This window comes from Phalangium opilio, unplaced genomic scaffold (assembly GCF_054372755.1).
Source record: "Phalangium opilio isolate 3A_F unplaced genomic scaffold, DU_Popi_V2 ptg000079l_1, whole genome shotgun sequence".
Classification (NCBI taxonomy): Eukaryota; Metazoa; Arthropoda; class Arachnida; order Opiliones; family Phalangiidae; genus Phalangium; species Phalangium opilio.
The window spans coordinates 9,926,316-9,954,137 of record NW_028324187.1 but is presented as its reverse complement, the minus strand read 5'-3'; the positions used below and the strand labels follow the sequence as shown (position 1 = coordinate 9,954,137).

At 36.1% G+C, this 27,822-nt stretch overlaps 1 protein-coding gene and 1 long non-coding RNA gene across 3 annotated transcripts in view; both read right to left on the bottom strand.

The window, feature by feature from the left end:
* trio (trio Rho guanine nucleotide exchange factor) overlaps positions 1 to 27,822 on the bottom strand; it is a 57,446-nt gene that overhangs the window by 28,913 nt on the left and 711 nt on the right. For both annotated transcript variants that reach the window (XM_089846528.1, XM_089846529.1), the window contains exons 2-15: positions 13,675 to 13,749; positions 13,373 to 13,487; positions 13,096 to 13,288; positions 12,830 to 12,943; positions 12,253 to 12,693; positions 12,028 to 12,150; positions 11,404 to 11,727; positions 10,838 to 10,927; positions 10,352 to 10,708; positions 3,743 to 3,934; positions 3,112 to 3,281; positions 2,800 to 2,971; positions 1,810 to 2,274; positions 70 to 261 (exon numbers count right to left, since the gene is read on the bottom strand). In XM_089846528.1, coding sequence (XP_089702654.1) covers positions 70 to 261; positions 1,810 to 2,274; positions 2,800 to 2,971; positions 3,112 to 3,281; positions 3,743 to 3,934; positions 10,352 to 10,708; positions 10,838 to 10,927; positions 11,404 to 11,727; positions 12,028 to 12,150; positions 12,253 to 12,693; positions 12,830 to 12,943; positions 13,096 to 13,288; positions 13,373 to 13,487; positions 13,675 to 13,749 — 3,023 coding nt within the window. The remainder of the gene's footprint in view (positions 1 to 69; positions 262 to 1,809; positions 2,275 to 2,799; positions 2,972 to 3,111; positions 3,282 to 3,742; positions 3,935 to 10,351; positions 10,709 to 10,837; positions 10,928 to 11,403; positions 11,728 to 12,027; positions 12,151 to 12,252; positions 12,694 to 12,829; positions 12,944 to 13,095; positions 13,289 to 13,372; positions 13,488 to 13,674; positions 13,750 to 27,822) is intronic.
* LOC149654845 (uncharacterized) lies at positions 20,735 to 25,823 on the bottom strand. The gene is made up of 2 exons (XR_016370747.1): positions 21,084 to 25,823; positions 20,735 to 20,993 (listed from the first exon to the last, which is right to left on the bottom strand). It is a non-coding gene; the product is annotated as an uncharacterized LOC149654845 (long non-coding RNA).

Sequence of the window (27,822 nt, the reverse complement as noted above, 5' to 3'; positions counted from 1 at the left end):
TTAAGGGTATCAGCTAGGCGCTTCCCTCCTGAGGTGTTAACCAAAAAAGATATGTTAAATATAAATCACCTGTTCGGCGGTTTTATAGAAATTAAGCGAGGCCATGACTAGTTTGTGTCTATCTTCGGCGTGACTCATAAGTTGATGCCATCTGGAATTAACCTCTTCGGAAATGGCTCTAATACGGTCAGGATCGTAATGATTTGATTGGATAAGAGATTCGGCCTTTTGTTGAACTTGAACCGCGCTACTGTGTGTCTTCTACAACGAAAACAAAAACCCGCCCACGCAATTTAATTTAATTAATAAACATTCCTCCCTCAAAAGATAAATTAAAACGGACATTAACCAAAAAATAATTAAAAGGCCTACAATTACCACAACATCCTCCTTGGGTTTAAAAATATTTAACTATATATTTATCGGTAAGCCTTACTTAACTAATTAACTATTTAAATTAATTAAAAATTAACGAGACATAGGCATAATTAGTAGCAAAATAACAGACAGATAGAGAAAGAAGAAGAAATAGAAGAAAAGGGGTCATACATTAAGAGGCAAGATCTGACGTATTATTTTTATTGGTTAGTAATTTGCAAGAACGTAGTAGATTGATTTGGGTTGAGCCCATCAAGATAGAGCGACCGGTCATGAAAAATACAAGAAGAAACACAAAAGAAAAAAGAATAAACACGTATGAATAAATTCAAATCATTATATTAATTATAATTAAGTAATTTTCAAGTAATTTTAATAGGGTTCAACTGAATAATATTTAAAACTTAAAGCGAAATAAAATTACGCCAAAAAATAAACCGTGCAAAAGCGATAGATTAAGGACTAGCTATTCAGACAAAGAAACGAAAAAAAAGTGCATTCGTATAAGGTCACGTGATGCGAAAAATCTTAACGTCACGTGATACGAAAAAAATTAACGTCACGTGATTAACGTCACGTGATACGAAAAAATTAACGTCACGTGATTAACGTCACGTGATACGAAAAAATTAACGTCACGTGATTAACGTCACGTGATACGAAAAAATTAACGTCACGTGATTAACGTCACGTGATACGAAAAAATTAACGTCACGTGATACGAAAAAATTAAAGTCACGTGATACGAAAAAATTAACGTCACGTGATACGAAAAAATTAACGTCACGTGATACGAAAAAAATTAACGTCACGTGATACGAAAAAAATTAACGTCACGTGATACGAAAAAAATTAACGTCACGTGATACGAAAAAAATTAACGTCACGTGATACGAAAAAAATTAACGTCACGTGATACGAAAAAAATTAACGTCACGTGATGCGACAAAAATTAACGTCACGTGATGCGACAAAAATTAACGTCACGTGATGCGACATTTCATAATTAAACTAAATTATTTTATATATAAATTCGTTACCTTACCGTCTTAAAGACTAATTACAATCGTGCAATAATTAAGGGGCGCGTGAATTTTCTAATACATTTAAAATTAATTTCTACCAAATAAGTGATGATTAATTAATAAATAAAATAAAATATTAATTTGGTGGTGGTGGTGGAGAAAGGGGGGGGGTCGAAAATAAAAGACGCCTAAACTAAACGTACCTTGTAGTACTGGTTAAAATTTTGCGTAGAGCCAATGAAATAGAAAAATATATTTAAATGTACTTGAGATATTCATTAAAATAATTAAAAACAGGATAATAAATGAATGAATGAATGAATGAACGGATAAAAATTAAGATATTGTTTTCCACAAGCATAATATAGTTAAAAGGAAAATGAATAATATCAAAGTGATATCTCACCTCAATGGCCAATTGGAATTGTTCGTGTTCGGCTCGAAGTTGTTCCGCTTGTTGTAAGGTAGCCGGTATTAATAAAGTGGCGGTTAACATGGCCTCCCCGTTACGTATCCAACTTATGACTTGATTGGCGTCATTTTCAAACTGACAAAGTTGCACGCATTGTTCCAGCTTGACTCTCCGTATCTCGGCCATGTCCTCCAGATCCATCTCGCGTTCGTGAAGAAATTCCAGCAGTACTTGGACGCGAGTTTGCGCGTCGTATTGACTATCGGCCATCAGACGTAAACCGGAAGTTTCGAATACTTGCGATAGTTCCTGTCCTCTCTGTAGGACTTCGAAGGTGGCTTGTTGCATACGCGACACGCTTTGACGATGAAGATGCAGGGTACGTTCCGCATCTTGCATCGTTTGCGCCAAAGCGCCAACTTGAAGTTCTTCAGCCCAGATTTCAAGTTGGGACGAAACCTGAACGCGGTTAACCCACCAAAGTTGAAGTCCTTTTTATCCGTTCATTAACAATTACAAGGGCTGCCACAATTTCAGCTATTGAAATTTACCTGGGTGGTTTCCCCGAAGGGGTAGACGCTCTAGATCTCTGTGTACACCTGAGTTCAAAAGAGTTCGGCTTCGACAGTACATTGAGTTCAAAGCCTTCGGAACTCACAGTTCAGCTTTGACAGTACATTGAGTTCGAGACATATTGTACACCTGAGTTCTCAAGTGTCTACCCCCTCGGGTTTCCCTGACTATTTCCCGGAATTTTCCCTGATCTAAACGCTACTTGTCAATATTAACAGTACCTTCTTAAGTTATTTTTAATAATAAACTCGAGTCTGTCCCATTTTTTAATACCCTCCTGACTTTTACACGGGGTTTTGACCTAACCAGTGGCAACCCTATATGGTCTATTTATTTTTCTTAGTTTCCAAAATGGTCCTAGAACCGTTAGAGGGGGATTCGAGTACTTTTTAAAAGAAACTGAAGACGTACCTCCAACGCGTCTCTTTCAAAGAGTCTCAATTGTAAGCACAAATCGAGTTTAAGTTTTCGAGCGGCCCATAAGCTCTCCAAACCATCTCTGGCTTGACTGAGAGATTCTAAAGTGCCCTCAACGGCCGCGTAAGAACCACTCGTATCCGTGTCCGCCGACATTCCCGCATTCCTGACGTGAACAAAAACACAACAACGGAACCCAACCCCCGTTTTACAGTTACAGTTACATTCTTGTCGCCTTTACCACCACCGCGGCGGCAAATAGTATTATCTCTCTATAACTTAGTAGTTTCCTACTATAGGCCTTACCTTAATTCTTGAAGAAGGGTTTCACCTTCGCTTATAGTACTGACCGCCGCGTCTACCGTTGAATCGCGCTGTTGGGCAAATTGATCCAACGCCTCTTGAGCACTTTCGACACTATCCGCTATTTCATCACTAGGTAATTCCTGTCTCAATTCTTCGAACCAGGATGTCAACTGGTACGCGTTAAGTACACATTAAAATTAAAGAAATTGTATTTATCCATATTGTTATATTATATTAATTTGACAGGTAAATAAATACAGCTGAGCTAACCCTAATGGTCCATTTCTATAATAATTTAACGGCGCTTCAATTTTAACTGTAAAATGTATTGTTAAAGGTATGAAAAACTATCGCTCCACGCGCGTATTGAACCGGTTCATAAGGAATATTATTATTTCACGCGCTGTACCACCTTTTCTATGATAACTTAACAGCGCTTTTCATCAAGCTCAATTTTATTTATAAAATGCATTGTTAAAGGTACGAAAAACTATCGCTCCACGTGTGTATTGAAACGGTTCATAAAGAACTAATTTCACGCGCTGCTTTCAAAGGTTATAGTTATTAATTCTCGTGCAAATAAAAGCAAGGAGTAATAAAGATTTATCGATTGATTGGAGTGTCAACTCACCTCTTTATCGTGGGTAAAAAATAACACGGCTAAATGCAATAAACTACGACGTCTTTCGACTCTGGCTGCAAAATTGGCAATATGTTCTTCTAATTCCTGGGCCACACCGTAAATTTCATCGGCGTTGCATTCCCCAGTTTGCGCTAATTCCTCGGCAGCAGCTAACAACTTCTCGGCATTCGTGTAAGTATTCTACAGCAAAAAAATATAATTAAAATATTCTTAATTCAGTCGGAAAACAACTACAGTATAGTAGAATACTACTATACTCGAATAACCTAACCACCCTATAGAAAAAATATGCGAAAAAAATAAAATATATTTTGACGGTTAAAAGATGACAAAATAATTAGACCATGTCACGGCAAGAGAAAAAACCGCACAATATTAAGATTCAAAATTTAGCATAAACCATTTCTTCACGCAAATTATAATAAAGAGAAAAAGAGAACTTTTTTCTTCTTATTTCTTTGAATAAAAACATTATGGTTGTCAGATTAAACCAAAAATTGTATTTTTTCATTTTTATTAAACTCTGGTGTAAATCATTTCTTAATGAATTTGTTACTGGAGTTTTATTTACTTAAATATTAAGGAAATTTGAGAAACACCTGCTTCAGGAGTCAACGCTCGAGAAGCAAAGAAAGAATTTCACGAAAATGACCCGGGCCAAACAAATACAGGTGAAACTATAGAACCTATAATGTTTTTTATTATTATTTTAAACGAGATGGGTCAAGTCAAAATTATACGCGTATCTTTAATTATTATATAGTCTTCGAGTAGTTTATCTTATTTAAAATATTAAATTAGCAGCACAGTCGTCCAAGCCACTAAAATACTATATTAACATTTACGATGCGATAACTATAAAATTTGCCAAGTCCAAGCCGCCAAAATACTATAATAGTCAACAGACAATCAACGATTTCACGAAGGTACAACGACCCATAGTAAAAAAGATTGTTCGGTTAAAATCATCAATTCATGGCACGAAAAGCATTATGGGAGTAACGAAAAATTTGGGAAATTATCGTTTCCACCGTTTTCGTAATAGACCATTTTTGAATGATAGTTCAGAGCTAGTTGAACTAATAGCTACTTAAACTGTTAATACGTTTAAAATTCATTGTTTTAAAGTTCCAGAAAAGAAAATTGACAATGGTCTACATAAAACGTTTTGAACTTTAAAACACGAGAAAATAAGAAGGGTGCCTTTTCGTAATTAAATTTTAGGCCGGGGGGGGGGGGGGGGGTAAAGATACGTGATTATTGCTATTATACTCTGGACCAGAGTTTTTTAGATAAAATAAGACTTAACTAGAGATACGTAATTATTGCTGTAAAATAAACCAAAGCTATTCAACATTTTAGATAAAAAATAAATAAGTAGAGTTAAAGATACGTGATTATTGCCGTAAAACCCTACATTGAATATCTTAAGATCAAAAGGAATTAAATAGACATACGTACTTATCGCTATAAAACGCCCAAAAAACCGCTTAATTTTAATACAAAAATTAAAAAAGAATTAAGTAAAGATACGTGATTATTGCCATAAAACAAACCATTGAATATCTTAAGATAAAAAGGAATTAAATAGACATACTTACTTATTGTTATAAAACACCAAAAAAAAACCCTTAATTTTAATACAAAAATTAAAAAAGAGTTAAGTAAAGATACGTGATTATTGATTTATAGGCTAAATAATTCTCCGTTAAAAATACTTAACCTTGAATATCTAATATACAGCTACTAAAATTATAGAATGTTAGATATTTAACCCCTCACGTTTAGTTACAAAAAAAATAGAAATTCAATAAAAAATAAAAAATTCTCATTCTCAGAATTTCTTAAAATGGGGATTGAAAAAGGGGGGGGGGTGAATTAAATTGTCCCCTTAAGTAAGAAAGAATAAATTCGTGCTTTGGCGATTAGAAAATGTTGGGAATTTGGCGAACCCACGCTCGAAATTCCATTATAGCAAGTAATATAGGCAATCAGTTAAGAAATATTGCCTGTACAGGGTGTTCATATAAGTACGTTATATAGTTAAGGTATACCATAAGTTCATAAGATATGTTCATTCCATAAGTTTGGAAATCTCTGGTAACTTAGAAACTGGAGCTTGTAATTTTGAAATGAATGAGGTAGGTCATAGATTCGGGGTAAAGCGAGGGAGGCCTGGTGAGGCGCTGCTGTCAAAGGCTTAGTAACGCGGACTAAATAAGACCTAGATGGAAGTCCTGCAAAATTAATAGAGTCCGAGTGTAGGACTCCAATTCTCGCTTCCGTCGTTCACCCTCGAACTAGTTATCTCGAGCTGCAAGCCTCTCAGTAGCATTACGAAGTATTAGGTAGTGTCATACTTATGGAAGGAACATATCACTTATAAACTTATGATACACGCTTTCCGTTAACAGTCACACACACCCTGTACACTTTCTTTTTACCCTATATATATCTTTAAACAAATCTCAGAAAGTTAAATTCCCTAATTTACACTGACGTTATTAAAGTAAAACCGAGGGTCTTATCATTCGCGACTAAAATTACCAATATAGAAGATAACGGTTGTTCCTTTCAATTAAAGCCAGCGTCAAACCCCTCGTTAGGTTATAGTATTAGTTTGGTGTAAGATTATTCTACTTGTGGTTTGGTTTCGTTTTGTCGGGAAAAAAAACACAAGACAAGCAATTATAAAGTTGTCAGATCGTGTCGAGTTCTTCGCGCCCAATTTTTGAGCTATAGGGCCCCTTTGATGACAGGACTGGCATTGATTGCTAAAGAAAGCCGTCGCGTACCCAAACGGGGGCCCAATTGTCTTCCTCCCCCCTCCCCATTTCTCGAGGGGGCCAGCGTCTTATTTGAAAGCAGTCTATTATTATTAGTTTTAAATCTTTACAATTTATAAACAGGGGTTGTGATTTTCTGAAGGGTTTTAGGCATAGTATTATCATTCTACAATATAGTAGTTTTCCCCCTACATCCCTGAATGAATAATGAATGGATGGTATCATAAGAAAATAATATATAGCTCCCTATAAGTATGAAATTCTCCATTTAAGCCAAGTAAACAGCACTTGCCACCTTTTTGATGTTAGAAAGATGAAATATTATTTTCTTATGATGGTATACAATTTATCTTCAAAAGAAAAATCCCGGTCTCTACAGTACACCGTAATAGTAGGGGGAAAACCACTATAATATAGTAGGATAATACTACGCCCAAAAAAATGGTACTATATATATTTAGCGTTTCCTCAATATGGTTAAAACCAAAAAAAAAGAAACTAAACCAAAACTTTAAAAATTTGAAAAAACGGAAAATACCTATTAAGGTCAAAATACTCCAAAAACTATTTGGTATTCCATTTTTATAAATATCAGAAAATGCACGTGTAATTACGTCATAAATGCAGTAGGAAAAATATCCCATGCATCTAAAGTAAAACTGACCCCGGGGCAAGAATTAAATATTAGTTACTTATGACTAAGTACCGAAAAAACTTGAAAAACCGCGTTGGCCCTCAACAATACCACAAAGGTAACTAGAGATTGCTTAATTAAATATTCAATTCAGTTTTGGTATAACGTTCCCAAGAGAAAACTGGTTATTTAGATATCTTCTTTTAAACTACAGGAAATTGTTTAATACTTCGGGTGTGATAAAAGTTAATTTTTTTTTAAAAAAATATTTGGCCCCATTATAATTAATATTTTAAAGAAATTTACAATTAACACAATTAAAATTAATGGTGTTATTAAAAAAAAAAATAGAATATTGTTAAGACGCCAGGCTATTACTACGATGTTTATATTTATTATTATGTCATTAAAATATTAGATATTAAAATCGTATATTTCGAATAAATGGCCATAAAAGGTTTTGTTTTGTGTATTTTTGACAGATAATAAATAAATAAAATCATAAGTGTATAAATTGAGATACGTTCTATAAGTTCGACACCGCTAAGTATTGAGAACTAAACACGGAGCGCGTGAGTGACGTATTTCATAGATTGAGAGCTGAAAGGCTTAGCTAAAGACTTAACAGATACTTATAGAATGTATTTTATAAACTTATGATACAAATATGCAAATTTTAACGCGTGGGAAGAACTAAAATAATATTTACCAAAATATTTTTCGGTGTCAACTTAAAAATCAATCAAATTTCTGATATTATTATAAATACGTCATAATACTTAAGAACTTTCGCGAAATTTCCCAAGAAAATCAAAATACCAAAAACACAATAAAATATAAAATTTACAAACCTATTTATATATATTTGAAACAGGGGAAAAAAATCCAATGTTGAATGTTGAAAACACGCGTATAAATATAAAAGCCAGACGTACACAAACTCCAAACACCATTCCACACCACCGTACACCACCGTAACACCCCCGTTTCTCTCTGACAAAAACCCTTGAATAGTCTGGTCTGGTATCGTCGACCGTTATTTGGTCTGGAGGTCAACTTCTGACCCCTACAACGCAACGGAACGGTCTAACCCGCCAATCAATGAGAGACCATGTCAAGTAACTCAAAAAGTTCCTTCTAAACTAACAAAACCTTCAAATATCTCTGGTGGTTGGTAAAACTTGGGAAAGATCTGCACAGTGCCGACGACACTGGTTTCTCGGGGAGTATTTTATTCCCCCCCTACCTTTATTGTCGTCCCCCCGTTTTGTAACGCGTTTTTAATCTGGTTTTTTTATAGGGTCTAAGGGGGGGTCGTGAATAAAGCTCAATTTGCGATGGTACAATAGGGGTAAAACGACTTAAGGAGACTATGAGGATGTACTTAACGCTTAGTTATTTTGTGACAGTCTACTGAAGCGTGCCACCAAAGCCGTTATAATTATAACAGACACTTTTTTTTCTATGCAATTTTCCACTCTAATTACTCAGTACAACTACAACTTTCGTTTAATGAGATCATTTGATTCTTTGAATCAATTTCACGGCGATATTTTCAAGGTTTCTTAAAATTAATTTAGAAATTTATTTATCTACGCGTAAATTAAATTTTATATAAGATTCCCGCCATTAAAGGGAGCCAGGGCCGGATTAAGAAGATTATCGCCCGGGGGCAGTGGCTCGATGGGCGCCCCCTCCCTTGGCCCCATAATTTATAAAAACCAGCTAGAAATTTTAACAATTTTGTTTTTATTAGAAATATAGGGAGCTAACAGTTCTGACCCTGAAACGTTACACCCTTCTATCTCTAACTGGAGTTTCATACCCCCTAACGGTTGGAAACAGTATTCTACGCGCAAAAATGCCAACCAGAGGGCGGCTGCGTGACGTCAGACTACCTCTTCCCCCTAGCCAGCTGTTAGCTCCCTATTGTAATCCCTATGCATGGCTGATACTCACTCATACGCTCAATTTTAGTTGAATAAGTGACTAATAAATTTAAAAATAGTAAGCAAAAAGTGACTAAATAAGGGCAAATTAAGCTATAAAATAAGGGCACTTTATGAAACGTTTTCAGACATGATCGATTTTCATAATTATTTTCAGTAGTTAAAGATATTTTAAAGGTCGGTGCCGTAATTAAGCCCAGATTAAGATATTAAGCTTAGATATTTCCAGTCAAAGGAAAGGTCTAATCATAAAATTTGAATTGAATTAAATAATAATTGAATAAAATTGAATTAAACCATTTTGGAGCACAGCTCAGAATGCAAAGTAATTGATGTCGTTTTAAATCAAAACTAAAACATTCATTTGAATTGGATTGACTACAAATATTAAGTTAAATATTTGATGAGCGAGCGAAGCGAGCTCCACAATTTTTTGGGTTTATCAACTGTAATCTCGCTGTTTTTGCGTTTAAACCGTCATACAGTCAAATATATTACGTATAACCTTGTGGTCGAGAAGATAAATAACACTGAAAGACTCAAAAATCCAAAAAAAGTGACAAATAGTAACTAATTTTTGGAAAAGTGACTTTTAGTAACCGAATTTGAAAAAAGGGACTTAGTATCAGCCCTGCCTATGTCTTTGAATAGGCTTTTCTAGATTTAGACTCGGAAAATCTATTTATCGTCTCCTCCCAACTAATTTGGTGTAATAAATTGGTCTCGATAGCTAATATACCTATTTAAAAACGAAAAACAGTCCCGTAATCATTCAAAACTAACGTCATGTTTTTGAGTTTTTCGAAAATTTAATAAAACAATCGCTCAGATTTGGGTATCACCAGACATCTTGGGCGCCCCTATTTTGCTGGCGCCCGGGGGCAGGTGCCCCCTCTGCCCCCCCCCTTAATCCGGCCCTGAAGGGAGCCAATTAGAAACGAGAGGAAAGTTAGTTCCCCCTTTCTCCTATAGGTGGCGATAGCTTTCAGGGAAAGACAGAGCTTTTAAATGGCGGGAATTTTGAAATATTTCGCGCCACGTGGTTTGCTAAAATAACTCGTTTTTTCCCGCGTTTTTTAATATTTCGCGCCACGTGGTTTGCGTTTGTTTGAGATTTAATTTTTACCATTTAATATTAAGGATGCTTGAATAGAGGACAATTAGGGATATGTCACGTGACCTCGAGGTATTTTCCCCAAAATAAAATAGACAAAAGAGGGGGTCCTACCTGAGCGACATTTTCAAAATGTTCGTGGCTACGTTGCAAAGCTCTGGACCTTTGTAGATTTTTGCCGACGCCGGTGTTCTTTCTGAGGAAGACCTGTCCATGGTTGGTCAACCAATCGAGGACCTGTTTAACGTCTTCTTGAAAGAGCCCCAGTGCCAATCTCTGATGCAGTTTGATTTTCTTTCCGTGCCACAGAGATTCCAAATTTCGATGTTGTCCCAAAATACGATGAATGACGGCCAAGACGTGTTTAGCGCCTTCCGAATAATCCGCAGCTGGATTGGTATAGTGACCACCTTGAGCTCCGCGATGTATCATCTGTAGGCTCTCCAGGATGGCTTTACCTTCGTTCATCATCTGAAAACGTCACCCCAAAACAAACAAGATCATCCCTAGTTAATTAATTAGTTATTAAATTAACAATGATTTAAATCAATTAATTATTCGCGTCTAGAAATGAGAGATCGTAAATATACGACGACGTACGTGTTTTCTAGGGGCCATTTCTTTTTGCTGATGGCAAGTTTGAACCAGATGGTCCAATTGGTACAGTAGTTTTTTACTGGTACTATGCACCTTTAGAATAATAACCAGAACCCACGGAAGACACCACCAGAAAAGAAACCGCGGAAGAAAAAGCGCCATTACAAACCATCCAACCAATAAAAAGCTTTGAAAGTTTACGCGTTAAGCCTTGGCCTCATACGTTACACCATTAGTTAAAACTTAACCCTAACAGGCTAACACTTAAATATTCTAAACCTTTTGATGAAAGCCTTACCTTACTTTCGACAAAGGCCTAACATTGATAAATGACAAAACATATGTTAACCCTAATATTTAAAACAAAGGCTTAATGATTACAGAATCTAAGATGGCAGGTCAAAATTTTAGGCCTATCATCTCAAAGAAACTCCGAATCCGAAAGATAAACCAACAACGTAAAATAGGCCTAACGATTAGGCTTAAGAGTTTAAAATGATGAACCCGCCAAATGTCAAAGAAAACATATTTTTACCGATGTTTTTAGGGATTAGAAGGATTGTTCTTACCTCGGTGTAGGCCTGGCACATGGTTTCGTACAGAGTCTGATGTTGGTGAATGATCTCTTCCAACTCATTGACTTCGCGAGGCACGACTGTTAATTCGCAAGCTTGACTCCAAGGAGCCACGTTGCTTAAGTACTGTTCAGCTTTTTGATGGAAGACTACAGACAAGGCCAGCACGGTCGTCCGCTCGTCCAAACCGGCCGCGAATTCCTTCCACGCCCGGTCAAGACGAGTGGCCACCTGCTGCAAAATGGCCGCCGCGTAATGGCCACCTTCAATCATCCTCCCCGCCACCGTCAAAATACGGTTAATATTAATGTAAACATTCTGGAATTAAATTAATTAAACCTAACGTGATTAATACACTTAATGGCAATTTTCTCAAGTTCTAATTGAGATACGCGCGTTCCGTTAACTTTATTTTATAGGTCTAAATGTCTATTTTCATGATATGTCCAATTAATACGCGAATTAAATATATTTAATCGCGATTTTACCTAAGTTCTAATTGAGATACGCGCGTTCCGTTAACTTTATTTTGTAGGTCTAAATGTCTATTTTCAGGATATGTCCTTAACTTGGACATTACGCAAATAAAACCGCTGTAAAATGTAAAATCTAACTTACCATGGACGCCATTGTAAAATGGTTATGCTCTTCTTGAAGTTCCTTGGCTTCTTGAAAAGACCGACCAATCTCGACATAACTGACTAGAAAAAGGTCTCTATTATGGTAAATCCATTCCAGCATCTGTGGAGGGGCGGAAGGAACAAAGACCATCCATTAAATTGAAAAGTGGTCAAGAAGTCACTCGAGGTTATTTGTAGATTTTTAAGGGGCAACTGGACTGACCTTTTGCGCGTCTTGGTCTAATAGCCTCAACTGCAAACACTGGTCTAATTTAACTTTACGCAAATGCCAATACTGCAATAATTGTTGTCTAGCAACGTGGACATTTTCTAGAAGGCGGACTACGCTAGGGATGGCGTTTTGGAAGTCGGCGTTGCCTCCCATCCCGGGAGGAACGCTGTCTCTACTGGAGTAACCGGAATCGCAAGAACCTCCGCTGCTACCACCCGTCAAAAGGCTTAACCGGTGAAGTACTTGTTGTCCCTCGAGGTCCACGTCCTCGACGGGAACGCGCATCATCCATTTCTTCATGCCCCCGTGTTCTTCGATCATCATCTTGGCACCGGAAATATCACCCGCGAAATCGTCGCAAATCAAGTCTTCTTTCACGCATTCCATGCGATCCAGAAGATCAGTGGCTTTCCATACAAAATTTTCGTAAGCCTAACCAGGGCAGAGCGAGAGAGGGAAAGACAGACAAAGAAAACAAGTTGAGGAATTAGGCTTCAGTAGTAGTTAAGGATTTAACTAAGTTTAAGGACATAAGACTGAACAGGGATAATCTGAAAGACAAACTTACCAATCTTAACTCTATCCACTGGTTGTGGTCATAAGGCAATGTTCCATCTAAATCACTGGTTAACTGAGAAGCGTCGACGTACTTTGGAAGGGTTTCGACGGATATCATGCTAGTCTATGGACAAGACAAGTAAAAGAGAAAAAATCCAATCAATCAATTGACAATGGACATCGGTAAAAAATGTTCCTTTTTTTTTCAGTAAAATGAATCACGTTACAATTACGCGGCCCGTTTTGTGGTTTTATCAACAAGGTGCAGTAACTAACCTCAAACTTGTACTTTGAACTCCCGATACTGGTTCGTTGCTTTTGCCAAAAATTCTCGGGCTTTATTATGTAAGCCGTATGAATTTTGGCCGGGAAACTCTCTTGTAGCACCTTCAGGATGGGTTTAACCGTGTTCCAAGTGGTTCCTCTCATATCGATTACCACCGAGAACCCCAGTTCTTTAGCTTCCTCGCTGCGTGGACGCGAAATAAGTGGGACAACACGGATCTTAAAACATACTCTTCAACAAAGGGGCAATTTAATCGCAAGTACCTACCAAGGTACGCTCGCCAAATAGGCCAAAAGCCGTCGCATTTCCTCGACTTTTAACCTTTCTGGACGTGTCCTTGATGGGAAAGTAAGTACCGGTCCTCCGCGTCTATCTCGACCGCCTAAAAGTAATTCAAACAAAATCTACCTTCAGTTTCAACCGCGGCCATAACCTTTTGTTGGGATAATTAAGATTAAAAACTAGTGATTTATGTTCAAGTATTTCACAATTCAAATAGCGATCGACAACCTATCGCGACCCGATACAAATTTTGGAATTCTTTCACGAGCACCGAGTTAAGTACTTACCAGATAGTATGGCGATCTTTTCTTGCAACAAGCCCAACATGTGTCCGGCTCGAAGACCCTCCAACCTTCGTGCTCCTACAAGACAAAGAATTTAATAAAAATCAAATAATGCAGACATTTATAATGAAAATAAAATAATATACGTGAATTTGTCATTTGACCAATTCAATATTTTCTTAGTTTAATTAATATTACAATTAAAATATATAATAACTTAAACTATTACCTAACAACGAATTGAAAGATAATGGCCAAGTAATTAAATTGTCTATATCTCTTTTAAAAAATACATTTGGACTAGTCTATTATTATATATTTTCTAGTGGGAAGTATAAACATATATTTGGCGGTTCTACATGACGTAGCCCTGTCCCGTGTAGACCGTGATTTAAGACTCCTTTTGGTTGACGCGCTGGCGTTGTGACGTAACTGGGTAAGAAGAAGAACACTATGGGGCTCCTTATTTCCTAAATAAAATTTCGGTGTCGCCCCACAAAATAGTCTTATTATAGCGAACATGGGTGGGCGTGCAACATTTTTTGTTTTTGGGTTTTTATTTTGGTCGTAAATTATACTTATACGTGGTTGCCAGTCAGATTTGAGGCGTTAATAACAAAGAAATCTTCTTTTAGTTAATTAATATACGGCGTTATAATTAACCCCAGCATGCAGACGACATTTACCCAAACCTTTGGAGCCTTTCATTAAGGGATCGAACGCGCCGTTTAATTTCCGGTGGAGAACCCAAAGTATTAAATTATTAAAAAAACTAGCTCCTACACATACCATTAACATACCACAGCTCGCCCTCGTGTCTATTTTTGGTCTATTTCTTATACTGTATAGTTAGAGGGTAGAAAAACCCTGTTAAGAAACATATGTTGGTAGCTCAATTTAAAAGTAGAAATTTGAACCTTTAAATTAGGCTTATTTTTAAGCCTAACGCAGGGAGGGGGGGTGTATAAAATTCCTTAACGTATCATATTAAACGCCTAAAAATAGACATTTCCCGACTCGACTCGACCAGACACGCAGCACCCTTAATAATATTTAAAACCTAGAGAATAAGATACGAAACGTCTTGTCAAAGAAAAAACACACGATAGAAATATTAAAATACCATTCTCGATTCAAACAAATTTTCCAGAATGCATTTTGAGCTAAAAGAAATGTCCCGCTTCCTTGATTTCCTGAATGTTCAAGGAAATTTCCCAACAAAAAGGAAACTATATGGAAATATTGTTAAACGCGTAAGAAATTAGGCTGGAGGATCGAAAAACTACCAACATATTTTCGGGATGGGGAGATGATAGAGACGGATGCGGTTGCTATGGTAACCAACCAATCCAGGAAAAGAGGGGAGATGCGTGTAACAAAATAAAAGCGCGCAACAGGATAAAGAATAAAGTCAAAAATACTACACGTGACTTCTTTTGGGACAACTAATGGCAACCGATGTAGATTATAATACAGTCGAAGGCATGGGGTGTCATTATTGCATACGCGCGCCATTGTGGTCAGAAAAATGTAACCCCCATTGTTGTAATCCCAATTATTTAGTATCCTTGGAAAGAGGAGAAATAGGGCTATCACATACTGAAAGGACATCCCCGTATCTCTAGTAGAACCAGAGTTATGCGCCTCCAAAGTTGGGTGTAATGCTATTCCTATGGAGGGGGGTATGTTTATGAACATTTTGCTTAATTACTCGGCCCCTGTTTGTCGTAGCCCTACGTTTTTAGTATGGTTGGATGGGGGACAAATAGGACTATAACATACTCAAAGGACATCCCCGTATTTCTAATAGAACGAGAGTTAAAAGGAGTTTTATAAAAAATATGAAGCATTTGTATTCATTCAGACAGTATTGCAGGATCTATTTCAAGGACATTTAATTCAAAATAGATTATACGTATATTGACATTCACTTATTCGGCTTCTTTGAAGAAACCTCACGCTCCTAGCCTAATGACATTGAATTCAGAAAAAAAAAACTGAAATCGCTGACTCGATTGAAGTCTTATATATTTAAATTGACAGCCATTTTTCGATCTAGATTTATGACCTTTACCCTATAAATAAAAACCCTGGGTACAGAGAAGTGAAGTGAATAACCCCCGCTGCGATTTTATGGGCCTTTATAAATTAATTTTTGGGCGAAAATTCGGGCTTTTGAAACGTTTTAAAACATAATATAAACCACGTAGCTATCGCTTCTTTTAATCATAATAAATTTTTGAGGCAAAGAAATCAAAAAAGGCGGGAAAAATAAAATACTCGCGCCTGGCCTTATTAAAAACACCTGCCATAAAAGCCCGCCAAAAATAAAAATATAATAATAAAAAAAAGTCCATTTAATCGAGCTGAACTATCTCCAAGCTTTAAACCAGGTGGTGCGTCCGCCCAGCCGTGAAAAAGCTCTCGCAGCAGCAACACCGTGTTCCTTTCAATATATGTAATATCATTAAAAGAGGGGAAGCCGTAATAACTCGTCGTTTACCCCCCCCCCCTTCTACTTCAATAAAACTTAAAACGCGAACAATTACTCGTAAAAGGCTCGTGCACGAATCGTACATACATCCAAGGGGAGCAACACTCGGTCAATATCTTTAAAAAACGCCTTTAATTTCGGGTTAAAATTGGAACAGTGGCCATCCCCTCGTTTGGTAAAGTTTTCAACAATAGCACGCGCTAGAAAAGGCGGGAAACCGATGATGAAACCACGTGGGGGCAATACACTCCCGCTTTTGTTTCTAGTTTAAATTTTCTTCAGCAGCATCCAGTTTAAGGGATAGTAAGTAAAACGATACATAGTACGCATGGAATAGCTAACCCACCCTATAAAGTAGAAACTGGCTTTTTCAAATCGCCTATAGCTAGTTCATTTTTTATAAACCGTTAAAAATCTAACCCCCAATTAATAAATAACACCTTTAGGCATAATATCCGCCATTAAAGGGTACGTACATCCCAACCCAATGTTCTTCAAACTCAATTCCGGATTCCAGAAATTCATTTATAAGAGAAATCTTTTCAATATTTATTATTTAGTCTGTCAAGAACTCGGAAATTTATTATATTTACCAAATACGTATTCTTTATATTTAATCGGGTGTTACGAGGGGTCAAGAAAATTTTCTCGTTTTGAACAAAAAAAAAATAAATAAAATAAAATTCAATAGAAACATTTTTCAGTCACGACTCGTGGATACTTGTATATTGAAATATAATAAATATAGATGGTTTTTTAACGCCTTAAGTTGTTTTAAGATATTCCCAAGGTTTTACTTATTACCAAGCGTGTTTTCTTTACAATGCATTGTAAAGGTTTGAAATTTCATACGTAAGTTCGTTATAATCTATATTAAATTTCACCTCGTAAAATATTTGTTAAATTTTTAAAATTAAGCGATGGCGATAAACAAGCCTTGACGTTACTAAACTCAATAGGAAAATGACATACGCCGCTGATTCTACGTTAAAACCTATAAAAGAATATTATCCTTGACTTCAATTTGAATTTAATTTTCTATAAGACTTGGGTATGTCTTTGAAGGTTTTTCTATTAAAAATATCTAATTTCGTCTACGGTTGAAAGAAATTTAGGTTTTGAAAGTGTTAAGCGTGACCACTCCCGCCCGGGGTCACAGCCATAATTCAAAATCTCCCATTTATCAATGATACCATAAGTTTATTTATAAGATATGTTCCTTCCATAAGTATGACACTAACTATACTTTGTAATGCTACTAAAAGACTTCCAGCTCGAGCTGGTTCGAGGAGTCTGGAGAACGACGTAAGCGAGAATTGAAGTCCTACACTCGGTGGTTAATTTTGCAGCTAGGACTTCCATCTAGGTCCAATTTAGTCTGTATACTAAGCCTTTGACAGCGCCCCAGTCACCAGAATCTATGACCTACGTCACTTCATTCGCGACAAGCTCCAGTTTATAACCAGTGACAAACTTATGGAATGAACATATCTCTTATGAACAAGTAACTCTTGTCCATCATTCAACAGGGACACGAAAAATATTACCTCAAAAGTTAACAGCACGATTTTAAATAAACTTTTTATTATTATATGTCTTTTCCATAACGTTGCAACGAAAGAAACCCTTTGGGAAATACAACGATAGTACCTTACTAGTCATTTTTGAAGTAGGGGCGTTTCCGCGTTTATACAACCCTACATATATTTCCCACAAGTACCTAAAGCCCGAGCGAGTAACCAGTACTTTTAAAACGAAGTAGAGAAATAAAACCCTAATGGTTCGTTGACCTTTTGGCAAAATTGTGAAAAAGCCAAGAGCAAGATCGGCGGGAGATACTGACTAGTGACTATACGCTAAGTTTACACACACCGATCGAAGTAAGAAACTCGCAGACATCCCTGGGGAAACTACCCTGGGCCCGTAATCTTAAAGACATCTTTTCAAAATCAACGCCTTTTCAATTCGAAAAACACGACAAATTGATTTATAGCGTATAATAAGTGAAAAAGAAGGGGGAGGAGTAGACCCCGTCAAAGTTTGCCATTCAAATTTACCCCCAACTTTCTTATCTGGGCCGGTCCCAACCGTATTTCACACCCTTTTAGTACTGCACATTTACGACGGAAGATTTGTTTGTCCGATAGCGCGTCTCAGCATGAATAGGTAGGACAGAGTTTACACAACATGGAGGATTCATACCATTTACACTGCAGGAGACCGGGCTACCTGGGGACTGCTTTTGTCCTCTAGGTAGCCTGGCCTTCAGGTGCAACTGGTATGAATCCTCCATGTCTGTAAACTCATCTATTTAAACCATTTTAAAGCCAATAAATACTTTTATACATAGTTTTCAGACTAGAATAGATACATTGCATTTACACTGCGGGAGACCGGGGTACTTAGCGGACTAGGTGCAGTGCAATATAAAGTACTCCTGCAGTGTAAATGGTACCTATCAATTATCCTAGTCTATATAGTCTGAAAAGTATGTTTATTAAAAATAAACATACCAAAGTAGTTCAATTTGAGAAGAGAAATATCCGGAAAACCGTGTTGTTAATGTCATTCGAAAACATTACAACGCGTACTAGTTGCGTTAGGTTGACGTAAAAGAGTGTACTAAACCCATTAACTAAATTAAACAATATTCCCTTAATTTTTTTGGTTCTTAGTAATTTCTACGGAAAGTTGACTAAGGGGGTCACAACAAAGAAATCATCCACACACGTGACCAACAAATTAAACCGCGTCACTTATTCATTACAGAATAAGAAATCGTTAAGCTTTAACCACCACGAGAAAATTTCGCGCGTGCGACTGTCGAAATTCGCGGGAAAAATGATACAACGCCGACAGAGGACTCATCTTTGGCGCCAAAAACTTTACCCATAAAAAAACGGGTTAAAAAATTACTTTTTCCCTCGCGATTCGCGAATGTATCTCGCGCGCGCTATATTGAGCTACAGCCAGCGCGTGAGACCCAAAATGTATACGTCATCACGTACAACACCGCAATCCACTTCCGTTCGGTTTTAAAGAAATTTGACATTAGTTGGCGCCAAAATAAACTAAACCTATATAGCTAATTAATCAAAAATGTCTTGATTAGAATCAAGTCCTAAAAAGTATCGATAAGACTGAGGTTATCACTTGACTGAAGGATCAGATATTAACTTTTCTTTTTAATTGAAACTTAAAGGCATGCTTAAGAAAAAACAACGTTCCATTACCGTTTTCCGTTGAAATAACTTATTTTACAGGTAATCAATTTCAAAAATTTACTTATCTCGGGTTTTCGGGCACAATTCCATTCCCCCAAAACATTTTATCATTACATTAATCACTTTTGAGAGAGTACGTGTATGACATTCCCTCATTTGTGCCCGGCATGCTTCGCAGTGGATACGTTTTAAAACAATGGCGGAAAATTAAGTAGGGACAGTTAGATTTTTACTCGTGGTTATGAAAAATGATGTAATGTCTAGTGTACTTCAGTCAACAGTCATACTGTTCATTCTCATAGCTCAGGACATGATTAATGCTGCTCACTATTTCTCTCTCTAGTTTCAAACAATGGTTAGAGACCATTCAGTGCCGCGGGTCGCACATGAATATATTTCAACTACAGTTTACATCAATTCTCCGTGGTCGTACTATTAGCGGGTTAAGCACTAATTTGTTCAGAACATGTCTCGAAAGTGTGCTTGTTGTAAGTTTTTAAAGCAGTGTTGCAAATGTGTGGGTAATTTCCCACATCGTGGGAGATTTAGGTTTGGTTTTAGGCTCTGTGGGGAAAAAGTAATATTTTTCCGAAATCAATCAAATGTCGGAATTTTCCTGTTCAAAATTTTATCCGGTTTAATAATTTCAAGCGACATTTTGAAATAAATTCGGTGATTTTAAGTTTGGCACTGAAAAAAAAGAAAGCATATTTTGAGAATTTTAAAGCTTTATAGCATTTGTACATATTGTCAAAGCCATGCGGAGTGATATTCCATATTAAACTTAGTATGATAAAATAGTCCAGATAAATATGACTGTAAAAAAGGGGGTGTGGGAAATGCGGCAAATTTTTAAAATGGAAGTGGGAAAATCCACTTTCTAACATTAGCAACACTGATTTGAAGGTTTTGGTCATGGCTAAACAGACCGCTCATTCAGTTTTCTATTGTTTTAAAGCTTATTTTGACACGTACTCTCTCAAAAGTGATTAATGTAATGATAAAATGTTTTGAGGGAATGGAATTGTGCCCGAAAACCCGAGATAAGTAAATTTTTGAAATTGATTACCTGTAAAATAAGTTATTTCAACGGAAAACGGTAATGGAACGTTGTTTTTTCTTAAGCATGCCTTTAAGTTTCAATTAAAAAGAAAAGTTAATATCTGATCCTTCAGTCAAGTGATAACCTCAGTCTTATCGATACTTTTTAGGACTTGATTCTAATCAAGACATTTTTGATTAATATCTGCTCCTTCAGTCTTCATTTTAATTAAGATTGTTAAGAAACTGTTTTACATTTTCAAAATCTACACTAAGCAGAAACATATAAAAATGGGACCGTAACTTTTGCTCAATCAGTCATTTATTTATAATGATACTCCAAAAAATAAAAACGTAACTCATTGAAAGTTTGTATTCTTATTGTAATTAACATAATACAATTTTTTACAACCCTTTATTGAAACGCGAGGCGCTCCCCTAAAAATTCCACAAATAGGACCAAATTGACAGTTTTACACAATTTTTTAAAACGCTGATTTAGCCTATGTCTGTTTAACCTTTAGCTCAAACTTTTCATAAGCCCAATATGAAATTCGGATGTCCTTAAAACTTCTCAACGACGATCCGAGATTTTCAATTTCGAACTTTTTTGTAGCATTAACTAACGTCTGTTTGATATTAAGCTTATAAACCTTAAACACAATATAGTCAGGGCAATGCCGACTCAATTTTTAAGGGCTACCCTAAAAGTCCACAAAGGTGATCCAAGATTGTTAATAAATACGCCTACAAAGTGCCCTCTTCAAAATATGTAGCCGGGGAAAAGAGAGCGTGATCGAGTGGGCTATGCTAGTGGGTATTTTGGTAGTAAGTAACGGGGGTTGGGACTCCAGGCATAGCCCGCTCCATCACGCACTCGACAACGCAAAGCAGCTCGTGCCAGCGTGGGAAATAAGGCGGTAACACAGGGCAAATGACGAGTTTAAAAATCGCCTGGTACAGTTCAAAAATTAAATCGGAGGGGGGGGGGGGTCAGTGGTCCACGAGACTACTAAAAAATTCAAGGGTAACCAGAGTCCACACATTAAAATTCTAATATTTTAATTATCCACTTCCTTAGCTTAGCAGACGACGTGCTCTGGCCAATGGTCACGGACCAGTTTATTTATTCCAAGTCAGGAGGGTCTCTGGTCTAATGTCCAGTTTAAAAAAATCCTTATTTCCCACCCTGACTCGCGCTATAGGGCAAGCAGCTTGCGACGTGTTGCGCGTGATCGAGTAGGCTATGGTCCGGTCAAAAGAAATCTTCAGTTCAGCCAAGAAGTTATATCAGTATCTCAGAGAGAAGATATAAGATGCCTTTGTATTCGCGCGCCATAGTCCCAGTCCCCCTTTCAAAATACAAGGGGGGACGTAAAAGGAGGCGCCGGGCTATTTCGCTCTAGTCAGTCGGAAATTTTCCTCACTCGCGTCGTCGCGCTGACGTGAGTTTTCAAGAACCAATGAGATGCTGGTTGTAATTTAGAGACGGGGATTGACTGCGGACCTACGTTAGGACTGGAAATAAAGCTGGAAATCTGGCGAATTTATATCTTCTCTCTGAGATACTGATATAACTTCTTGGTTCAGCGTTGTAAATAAGGCGGTGGCACAGGGAAAATGACCAGTTTAAAAATTAAATCGGAGGGGGAGCAGTGGACCACAGGACCACTAAGGAAATTCTAGGGTAACCAGGGTCCAGACATTATCTCAACTATTTTAATTACCCACTTCTTTAGTTTAGCAGACGCCGCGCCCTGGTCAATGGTCATGGACCAGTTCATTTATTCCTGGGCAGGGGGTCGCTGGCCCAATGTCTAGTTTTAAAAAAATCCCTATTTCCCACCCTGCTTCAGTTGGGAGTCTGACTCCTGGAGCTCCTAAAGTCCAGAGATGCATATGACAAGGATTCATTTCTCATAAGCGAGAATGGCCAACTCTGTTGTGTTAGAGACAGCCTGGCAGCCTGGTATTTTTTTACTTCTAAACAGGCTGGGAAATAAGGATATTTTTTAAACTAGTCCTTTGGACCAGTGACCCCCTAGTGTCTGAAATTATTTACTGGTCTCCGGACTGGTCCCAGCCTTTGCTCTCCAATAGATTTGCAATTAATAAACTGGTCCCGAGGACCAGTAACCCCCACTTCTTGAATTAAAAAACTAGTCCAAGCAATTAATAAACTGGTTTTGGACCAGAGGAAGTGTGCTATTTCCCAGCCTGCTTCTAAAGTTCTAAGTCAGCTGGGTTTTCACCTTTAAAAGTTAATACATCCCTTTAAAAATGTTATTAAATGAATGAATCTATACGGTTGCAGTTATGTCGAAATGAGAGCAATTAAATATGTGTCTTTGATATTTAGCTCTGATAATTTCAGAAACTTAGTAAAAAGTAGTGTTATGTATTTAACCAGAATTTATTTTATTGAAATTTATTAATAATTATTTAATTAAAAAAATTGTAATACTATTTTATGTTTTAAATTTCACAAATAAAATTCAAAACAGTAAACATAGGGCAAAGGTTATATTGTATTATAAATAGCCAGTGGGATTGATTTTAGCTATATCGCAATTAGAGCTCGACATTTTCTATCCATTATCCACAAATTAGTAATTAATTTGAATGAAAATAAGTGGATATCTTTTATTAATTGGGAAATAATGCACACACTTTACATTTAAATTTTAGAAGTTGAATTTATTATTTACTTTTTGTATGTAATATTCAGCATTAATTTGACTAAGACAATTAACTAATTACCTACGAGGAATTAACTAGTATATATGTTTAAAATTATAATTTAATCGTTTCAAAACTAATATGGTTTTGAACCGGTTTTAATAATTTAGTTATTAAAATTTGTGATTATCGATTGGTCAATATTGAAAATCAACCAATGGTGGAACGAATTTTTTTTAAACTCAATGAAACTGAAATATCAATGAATCATCTACTGAAAGAGGTATCAACCTATTATTTTTTTCAAAAGAAGGTAAATAAGGATTAGATGGCTTGCTGCTTCAAACAAGATTTTTAACCATGAATAGAATATTTTGTTAATTTTAGTCAAATTTAGATATTCGGTAATCGAGTTGATATGAATAAAGCCGTTTTTGCTCATGTCCATTTTAAACTTTAATCACAGATTTCGCTATCCATTTCACAAGCATAATAAACACTACTGAAGGGCGCAAATCTATCTGTGATCGGTAATTGTGACCAAAATAGCAATTTGCCCAATTAATCAGTTTGAACTTCATTTGCACATTTCTACTCGTTAATTAGAAATGTTGCGAGAAATTTGAATGGAATATAAGTAGATATCTCTTTTAGTAGATAATTTTTGATGATTCATTGAGTTAAAAAATTGGTATCAGTATTTCAATTAAGCTTTGATATCAACAGCGGTTAATTTACGATATGGGCTTATGATAATAGTCTGTTTATAAGATAAAATCGTTACATCAAGTGTCACAAGACAGTATCTACCTCCAAAATCGAGTGTTAGTAACTTTAAAACCACCTCCTCGTCACAGGATATCCGAGGGTGAATTTATTATATCATTGATAGATAGACAAGATAATCTGACAAGGCGCAATAGCTCAGTCAAGTTTTGGCAAGGCCTAATACCGTTTTGCTTGACTGCATGGCGCGGTCAAATTCCTTTTAAAGCATAGATCATGTAGTATCCACCCTTGATTTTCATTTCGCAACACACGTTGGATTCGTAAACCTCGACGCGCACCACGATTTTCTAGAAGCATTAAAATGCAAACACAACAACACACTGAGCGCATACATTTTTAATAAATAACATTTCTAAATTCTCACTACAGCTGTTTTCGGGCTGAAGCGACCGAAAGACGGCGATAAATAAAAATTCTTCGGGGGGGGGGGTAGTTTCGAGGGAACGAAATTCAAATGCAAGGCGCGTCCCATCAACAAACAAAATTGAATTCGTTTTATGCAATTATAATATTGAAATTTTATACAATTAAGTAATATTTAAGAAAACAAAGCACTACTTTCAAAGTCTAAACTTTAATTAAAAGTACGACGATACGAGAAGGCGAAGTAGTAAAGGGCAACGAGAGGTAAACATTTTTTTAAACGGCAAAAATGAACGTTAAGCCAAGGCTTAGCGCAATTTCACCGCCTTAAAAAAAGTGCCTAGTTTAGAAATGGATTGTGGGACAATCAAAAGGTGGAAAATTATGAAATTAGGCTTATATTAAAGCTTGAAACCTACTTTAAATTATATTTAAAATCCATCCATGAGCAAATCCTCAAAAAATATGAAAATGGCAACGAAAAAGGACCCACTCTCAAATTTTTTTCCCCTTAAAAAAATGGCGGCCACAAACGGGGTAATTTGTCACGGCGGCAATATTAAAGCAGTCTTATCTCACTATCGATAGGCCATTTCAACCAAAAGGCATTAAGAAAAAACAATCGGATTATTAAGACGCAACTATACGTAAAAAAAGGCCAATATTGGTCTCGCTGATATTTACCAATAAAACAGCGTATCCATGCTAAAATATCGCAGATTGGGGTAGTTTTTAAAATTTAAAATTAAACATACTTAAAATTAATTTTTCTCAAAAACCTTAAAAATGGTCCTAGAAAAAGGTTTAAATTTTGATATAAAACCGTTCCCAAACGTAACAAACGAATATTTCATTTCAAAAGGGTTGCGACAAAATGGCTAAATTTGAAAAAAACTCCATGTTATTTCTATGGGAAAATTTAACTTTTTCACCAAAAGGGCTGAATCATTTTATGCAAATGAAAACCACCCTTAGCAACTTTATTTTTTATAAAATAAACTAATGAGTGGATCTTTTTGAAATTTTAACCACATATTGAGGGCCCGAATTGTAGTTCTGTGGAATTTTTTCAAAGCAGTTAATACGATACAAAAAAAGTTATAACCAATCAAAAAACCATCCTTATACATTAAAGTCGGTATGAGGTCTTATCTAAGAGAGCTATCGCTCTCCTAGAATTAGACCCAACTCGTTACGACACTAGCTAGCCCGTTTCCCAATTTATTAAAAAACAATTTGGGTGTTTTTAGGTCGGTTTTTACTCCTAATAATTGGATAGGGAATTTTTTCAAAACCCATTTGAAGAAGTATTGACAAAGAAAACCCTGATACGAAAGCATTGTTCAGTATATTAGTGTACAAAGCTCATCTCTCCCTGACCCTGAAAATGACCCAAAGATCCTTTCAAGAGTACTTGGGAGCTAGCTAAAACTAACCGGAAAAACACACACACACACTCGTCGTGTCGCGTGACTCTGACGTCTGACCTCTAAAAACAACCTGGTAGTGACGTCACAAACAGATCGATTTCGCAGCTATGAAGGAGAGGGCGGAAAGGGCCAAAAAAAAAGAACCAAGCATATATACGTATATAACCTTGAAAGCAAAAAACAATGAGTACGCTATTTCTGCGAATTCAATTAGAACTGCCATAACAGGAAATTTGCAAAGAAGAGTGTTACCGAAAATATTTATTTCATTTGGAAAATCTCGGAAATTTAGAATTAAATTGTTTTTAAGTTTCAAATTAATTCTAGGAGCTATAGTTGTGTTTATAATACGAATTTAAATGTTATAATTTAACTGTATTCGGCTTTATGGTAAAATAACATAACATAACATAATATACTCTGTCACTAACTATATAAAATTTAGGTCACGAGACTGACTGTCCACTATACCAACAATGAAGAAATCCATAACTGTATTACACCATAAAAATGTTTCAATCATTGGAAGCTGATTGGAGGGTCCGGTTGGTCATAAGAATTGCATGGGCATCGCGATGGTACCAGACCCAAAAATACTTTCTATATCCAGTCTAGTATCTATGGCCTGCCTTTCGAGGGGTCAAACTATTTTTAGGTCCACCGTCCCAAACCAATAACACCCCAAGTTATTTTAGAATCATTGAAAGAACGATCAAGGACCATTTGCAGTTTACTTTATCTATCCTCAAACGCAAACAAAACTACCAAAACTTACCCGATATATTTAAATATCTCGAGTTCGAAATAATTTCACCGCATTCTGTTAAAACTTGGATCGTTTTTGGGACTATGAAATCCAAATATTGTTTACGACCCATTGTTTTGATTTTTTGGAAGGAGGGGGGGGGTTATTAACTGAACTTTCTCCCAATTAAATCACGTGGTAACGCGTTAACTTCGCGTAATAAACTGTTATTTAAAAATGTCTCAATATTTTCTTTCAAAATATATAGTTCTTTTTTAACTAAAATATATTAAAATTAAACTCAATAATTAATTATTTTCAATCATTGAACATTTTAAAATTTTAAGAAACATGGAGCGGATAACTAACCGCTTATCAAAAATCGAATGGAGTTCAAAAATAAATACTTGGATTAAAAGCAAAACGCGACAATTTTTCTATTTTTTTTTTTATTTTTAAAATGACAATGACCTCTAATATTTTTGATATAAAGTTTCCTGATGGTAATTTAGTTACCTAGTGATCGACTACGCGAAATTATTGAGACATATTTCAAGGAAATACCCCACAAAAATAGTAAAAAAAAAACCAGCTCCACTACCCATAAGTTAAAGTAACACTGTCATCTAAATTACACCTCGGGACATGTGCTATTGTAGCAAGCCAGACGGGTTTAAAGATTTAAACTTATAATATATACTTATGTTAATAATAATTACTCTAACAAAATTACTTTGATCTTTAGCTTGGGGCGTCCGTTTTTATGAAACTGTTAAAAACTTGAACTCAAATGAAATTCAATACCCCGCGCTTATTTTACTTATTAATATTCAAGGGAAATATCTATCATTTAATAGGTGATGTTCTTTTTAATTCTTTTAAAAAAATACTTGGTACCGTTGAATTTATCCTAAACTGCTCTTTATGTGCGCACTTCCATAACTGGTTTTAGCGTAAATTCGCAAAAATTAGTGGGAGGGATTACAATTATGTAAAAAGAAACCACCGAATTTGTTTGAGCTAGACACTACTAGACTACAAGCTAAAGTGGGCGATTACCTAATTTAAGTAATGGTTGCGGTTTTACAAACTTTAATGACAATATAGAACGACTCCTGACATTTCAAACATCGTAGAAGGTGTTGAAATAAATACATTTCCTCTCTTAATTTCGTTTATTATATTTAATTATTCATACTAGGGAGGGAAATAACCCTTTTCCGTAATTCTACACCCCCCCCCCTTCCCGGTGCAGGATTGTTAGGGGTGTTAAAACATTATAAACACAGGAAGGTGTCGCAAAAACATACCACTGAAGCCATATAAGGGTATATTACATACGATTTAAATAGAATTTCTAAAGAAAGGTTTCTTTTTAGCCTCAAT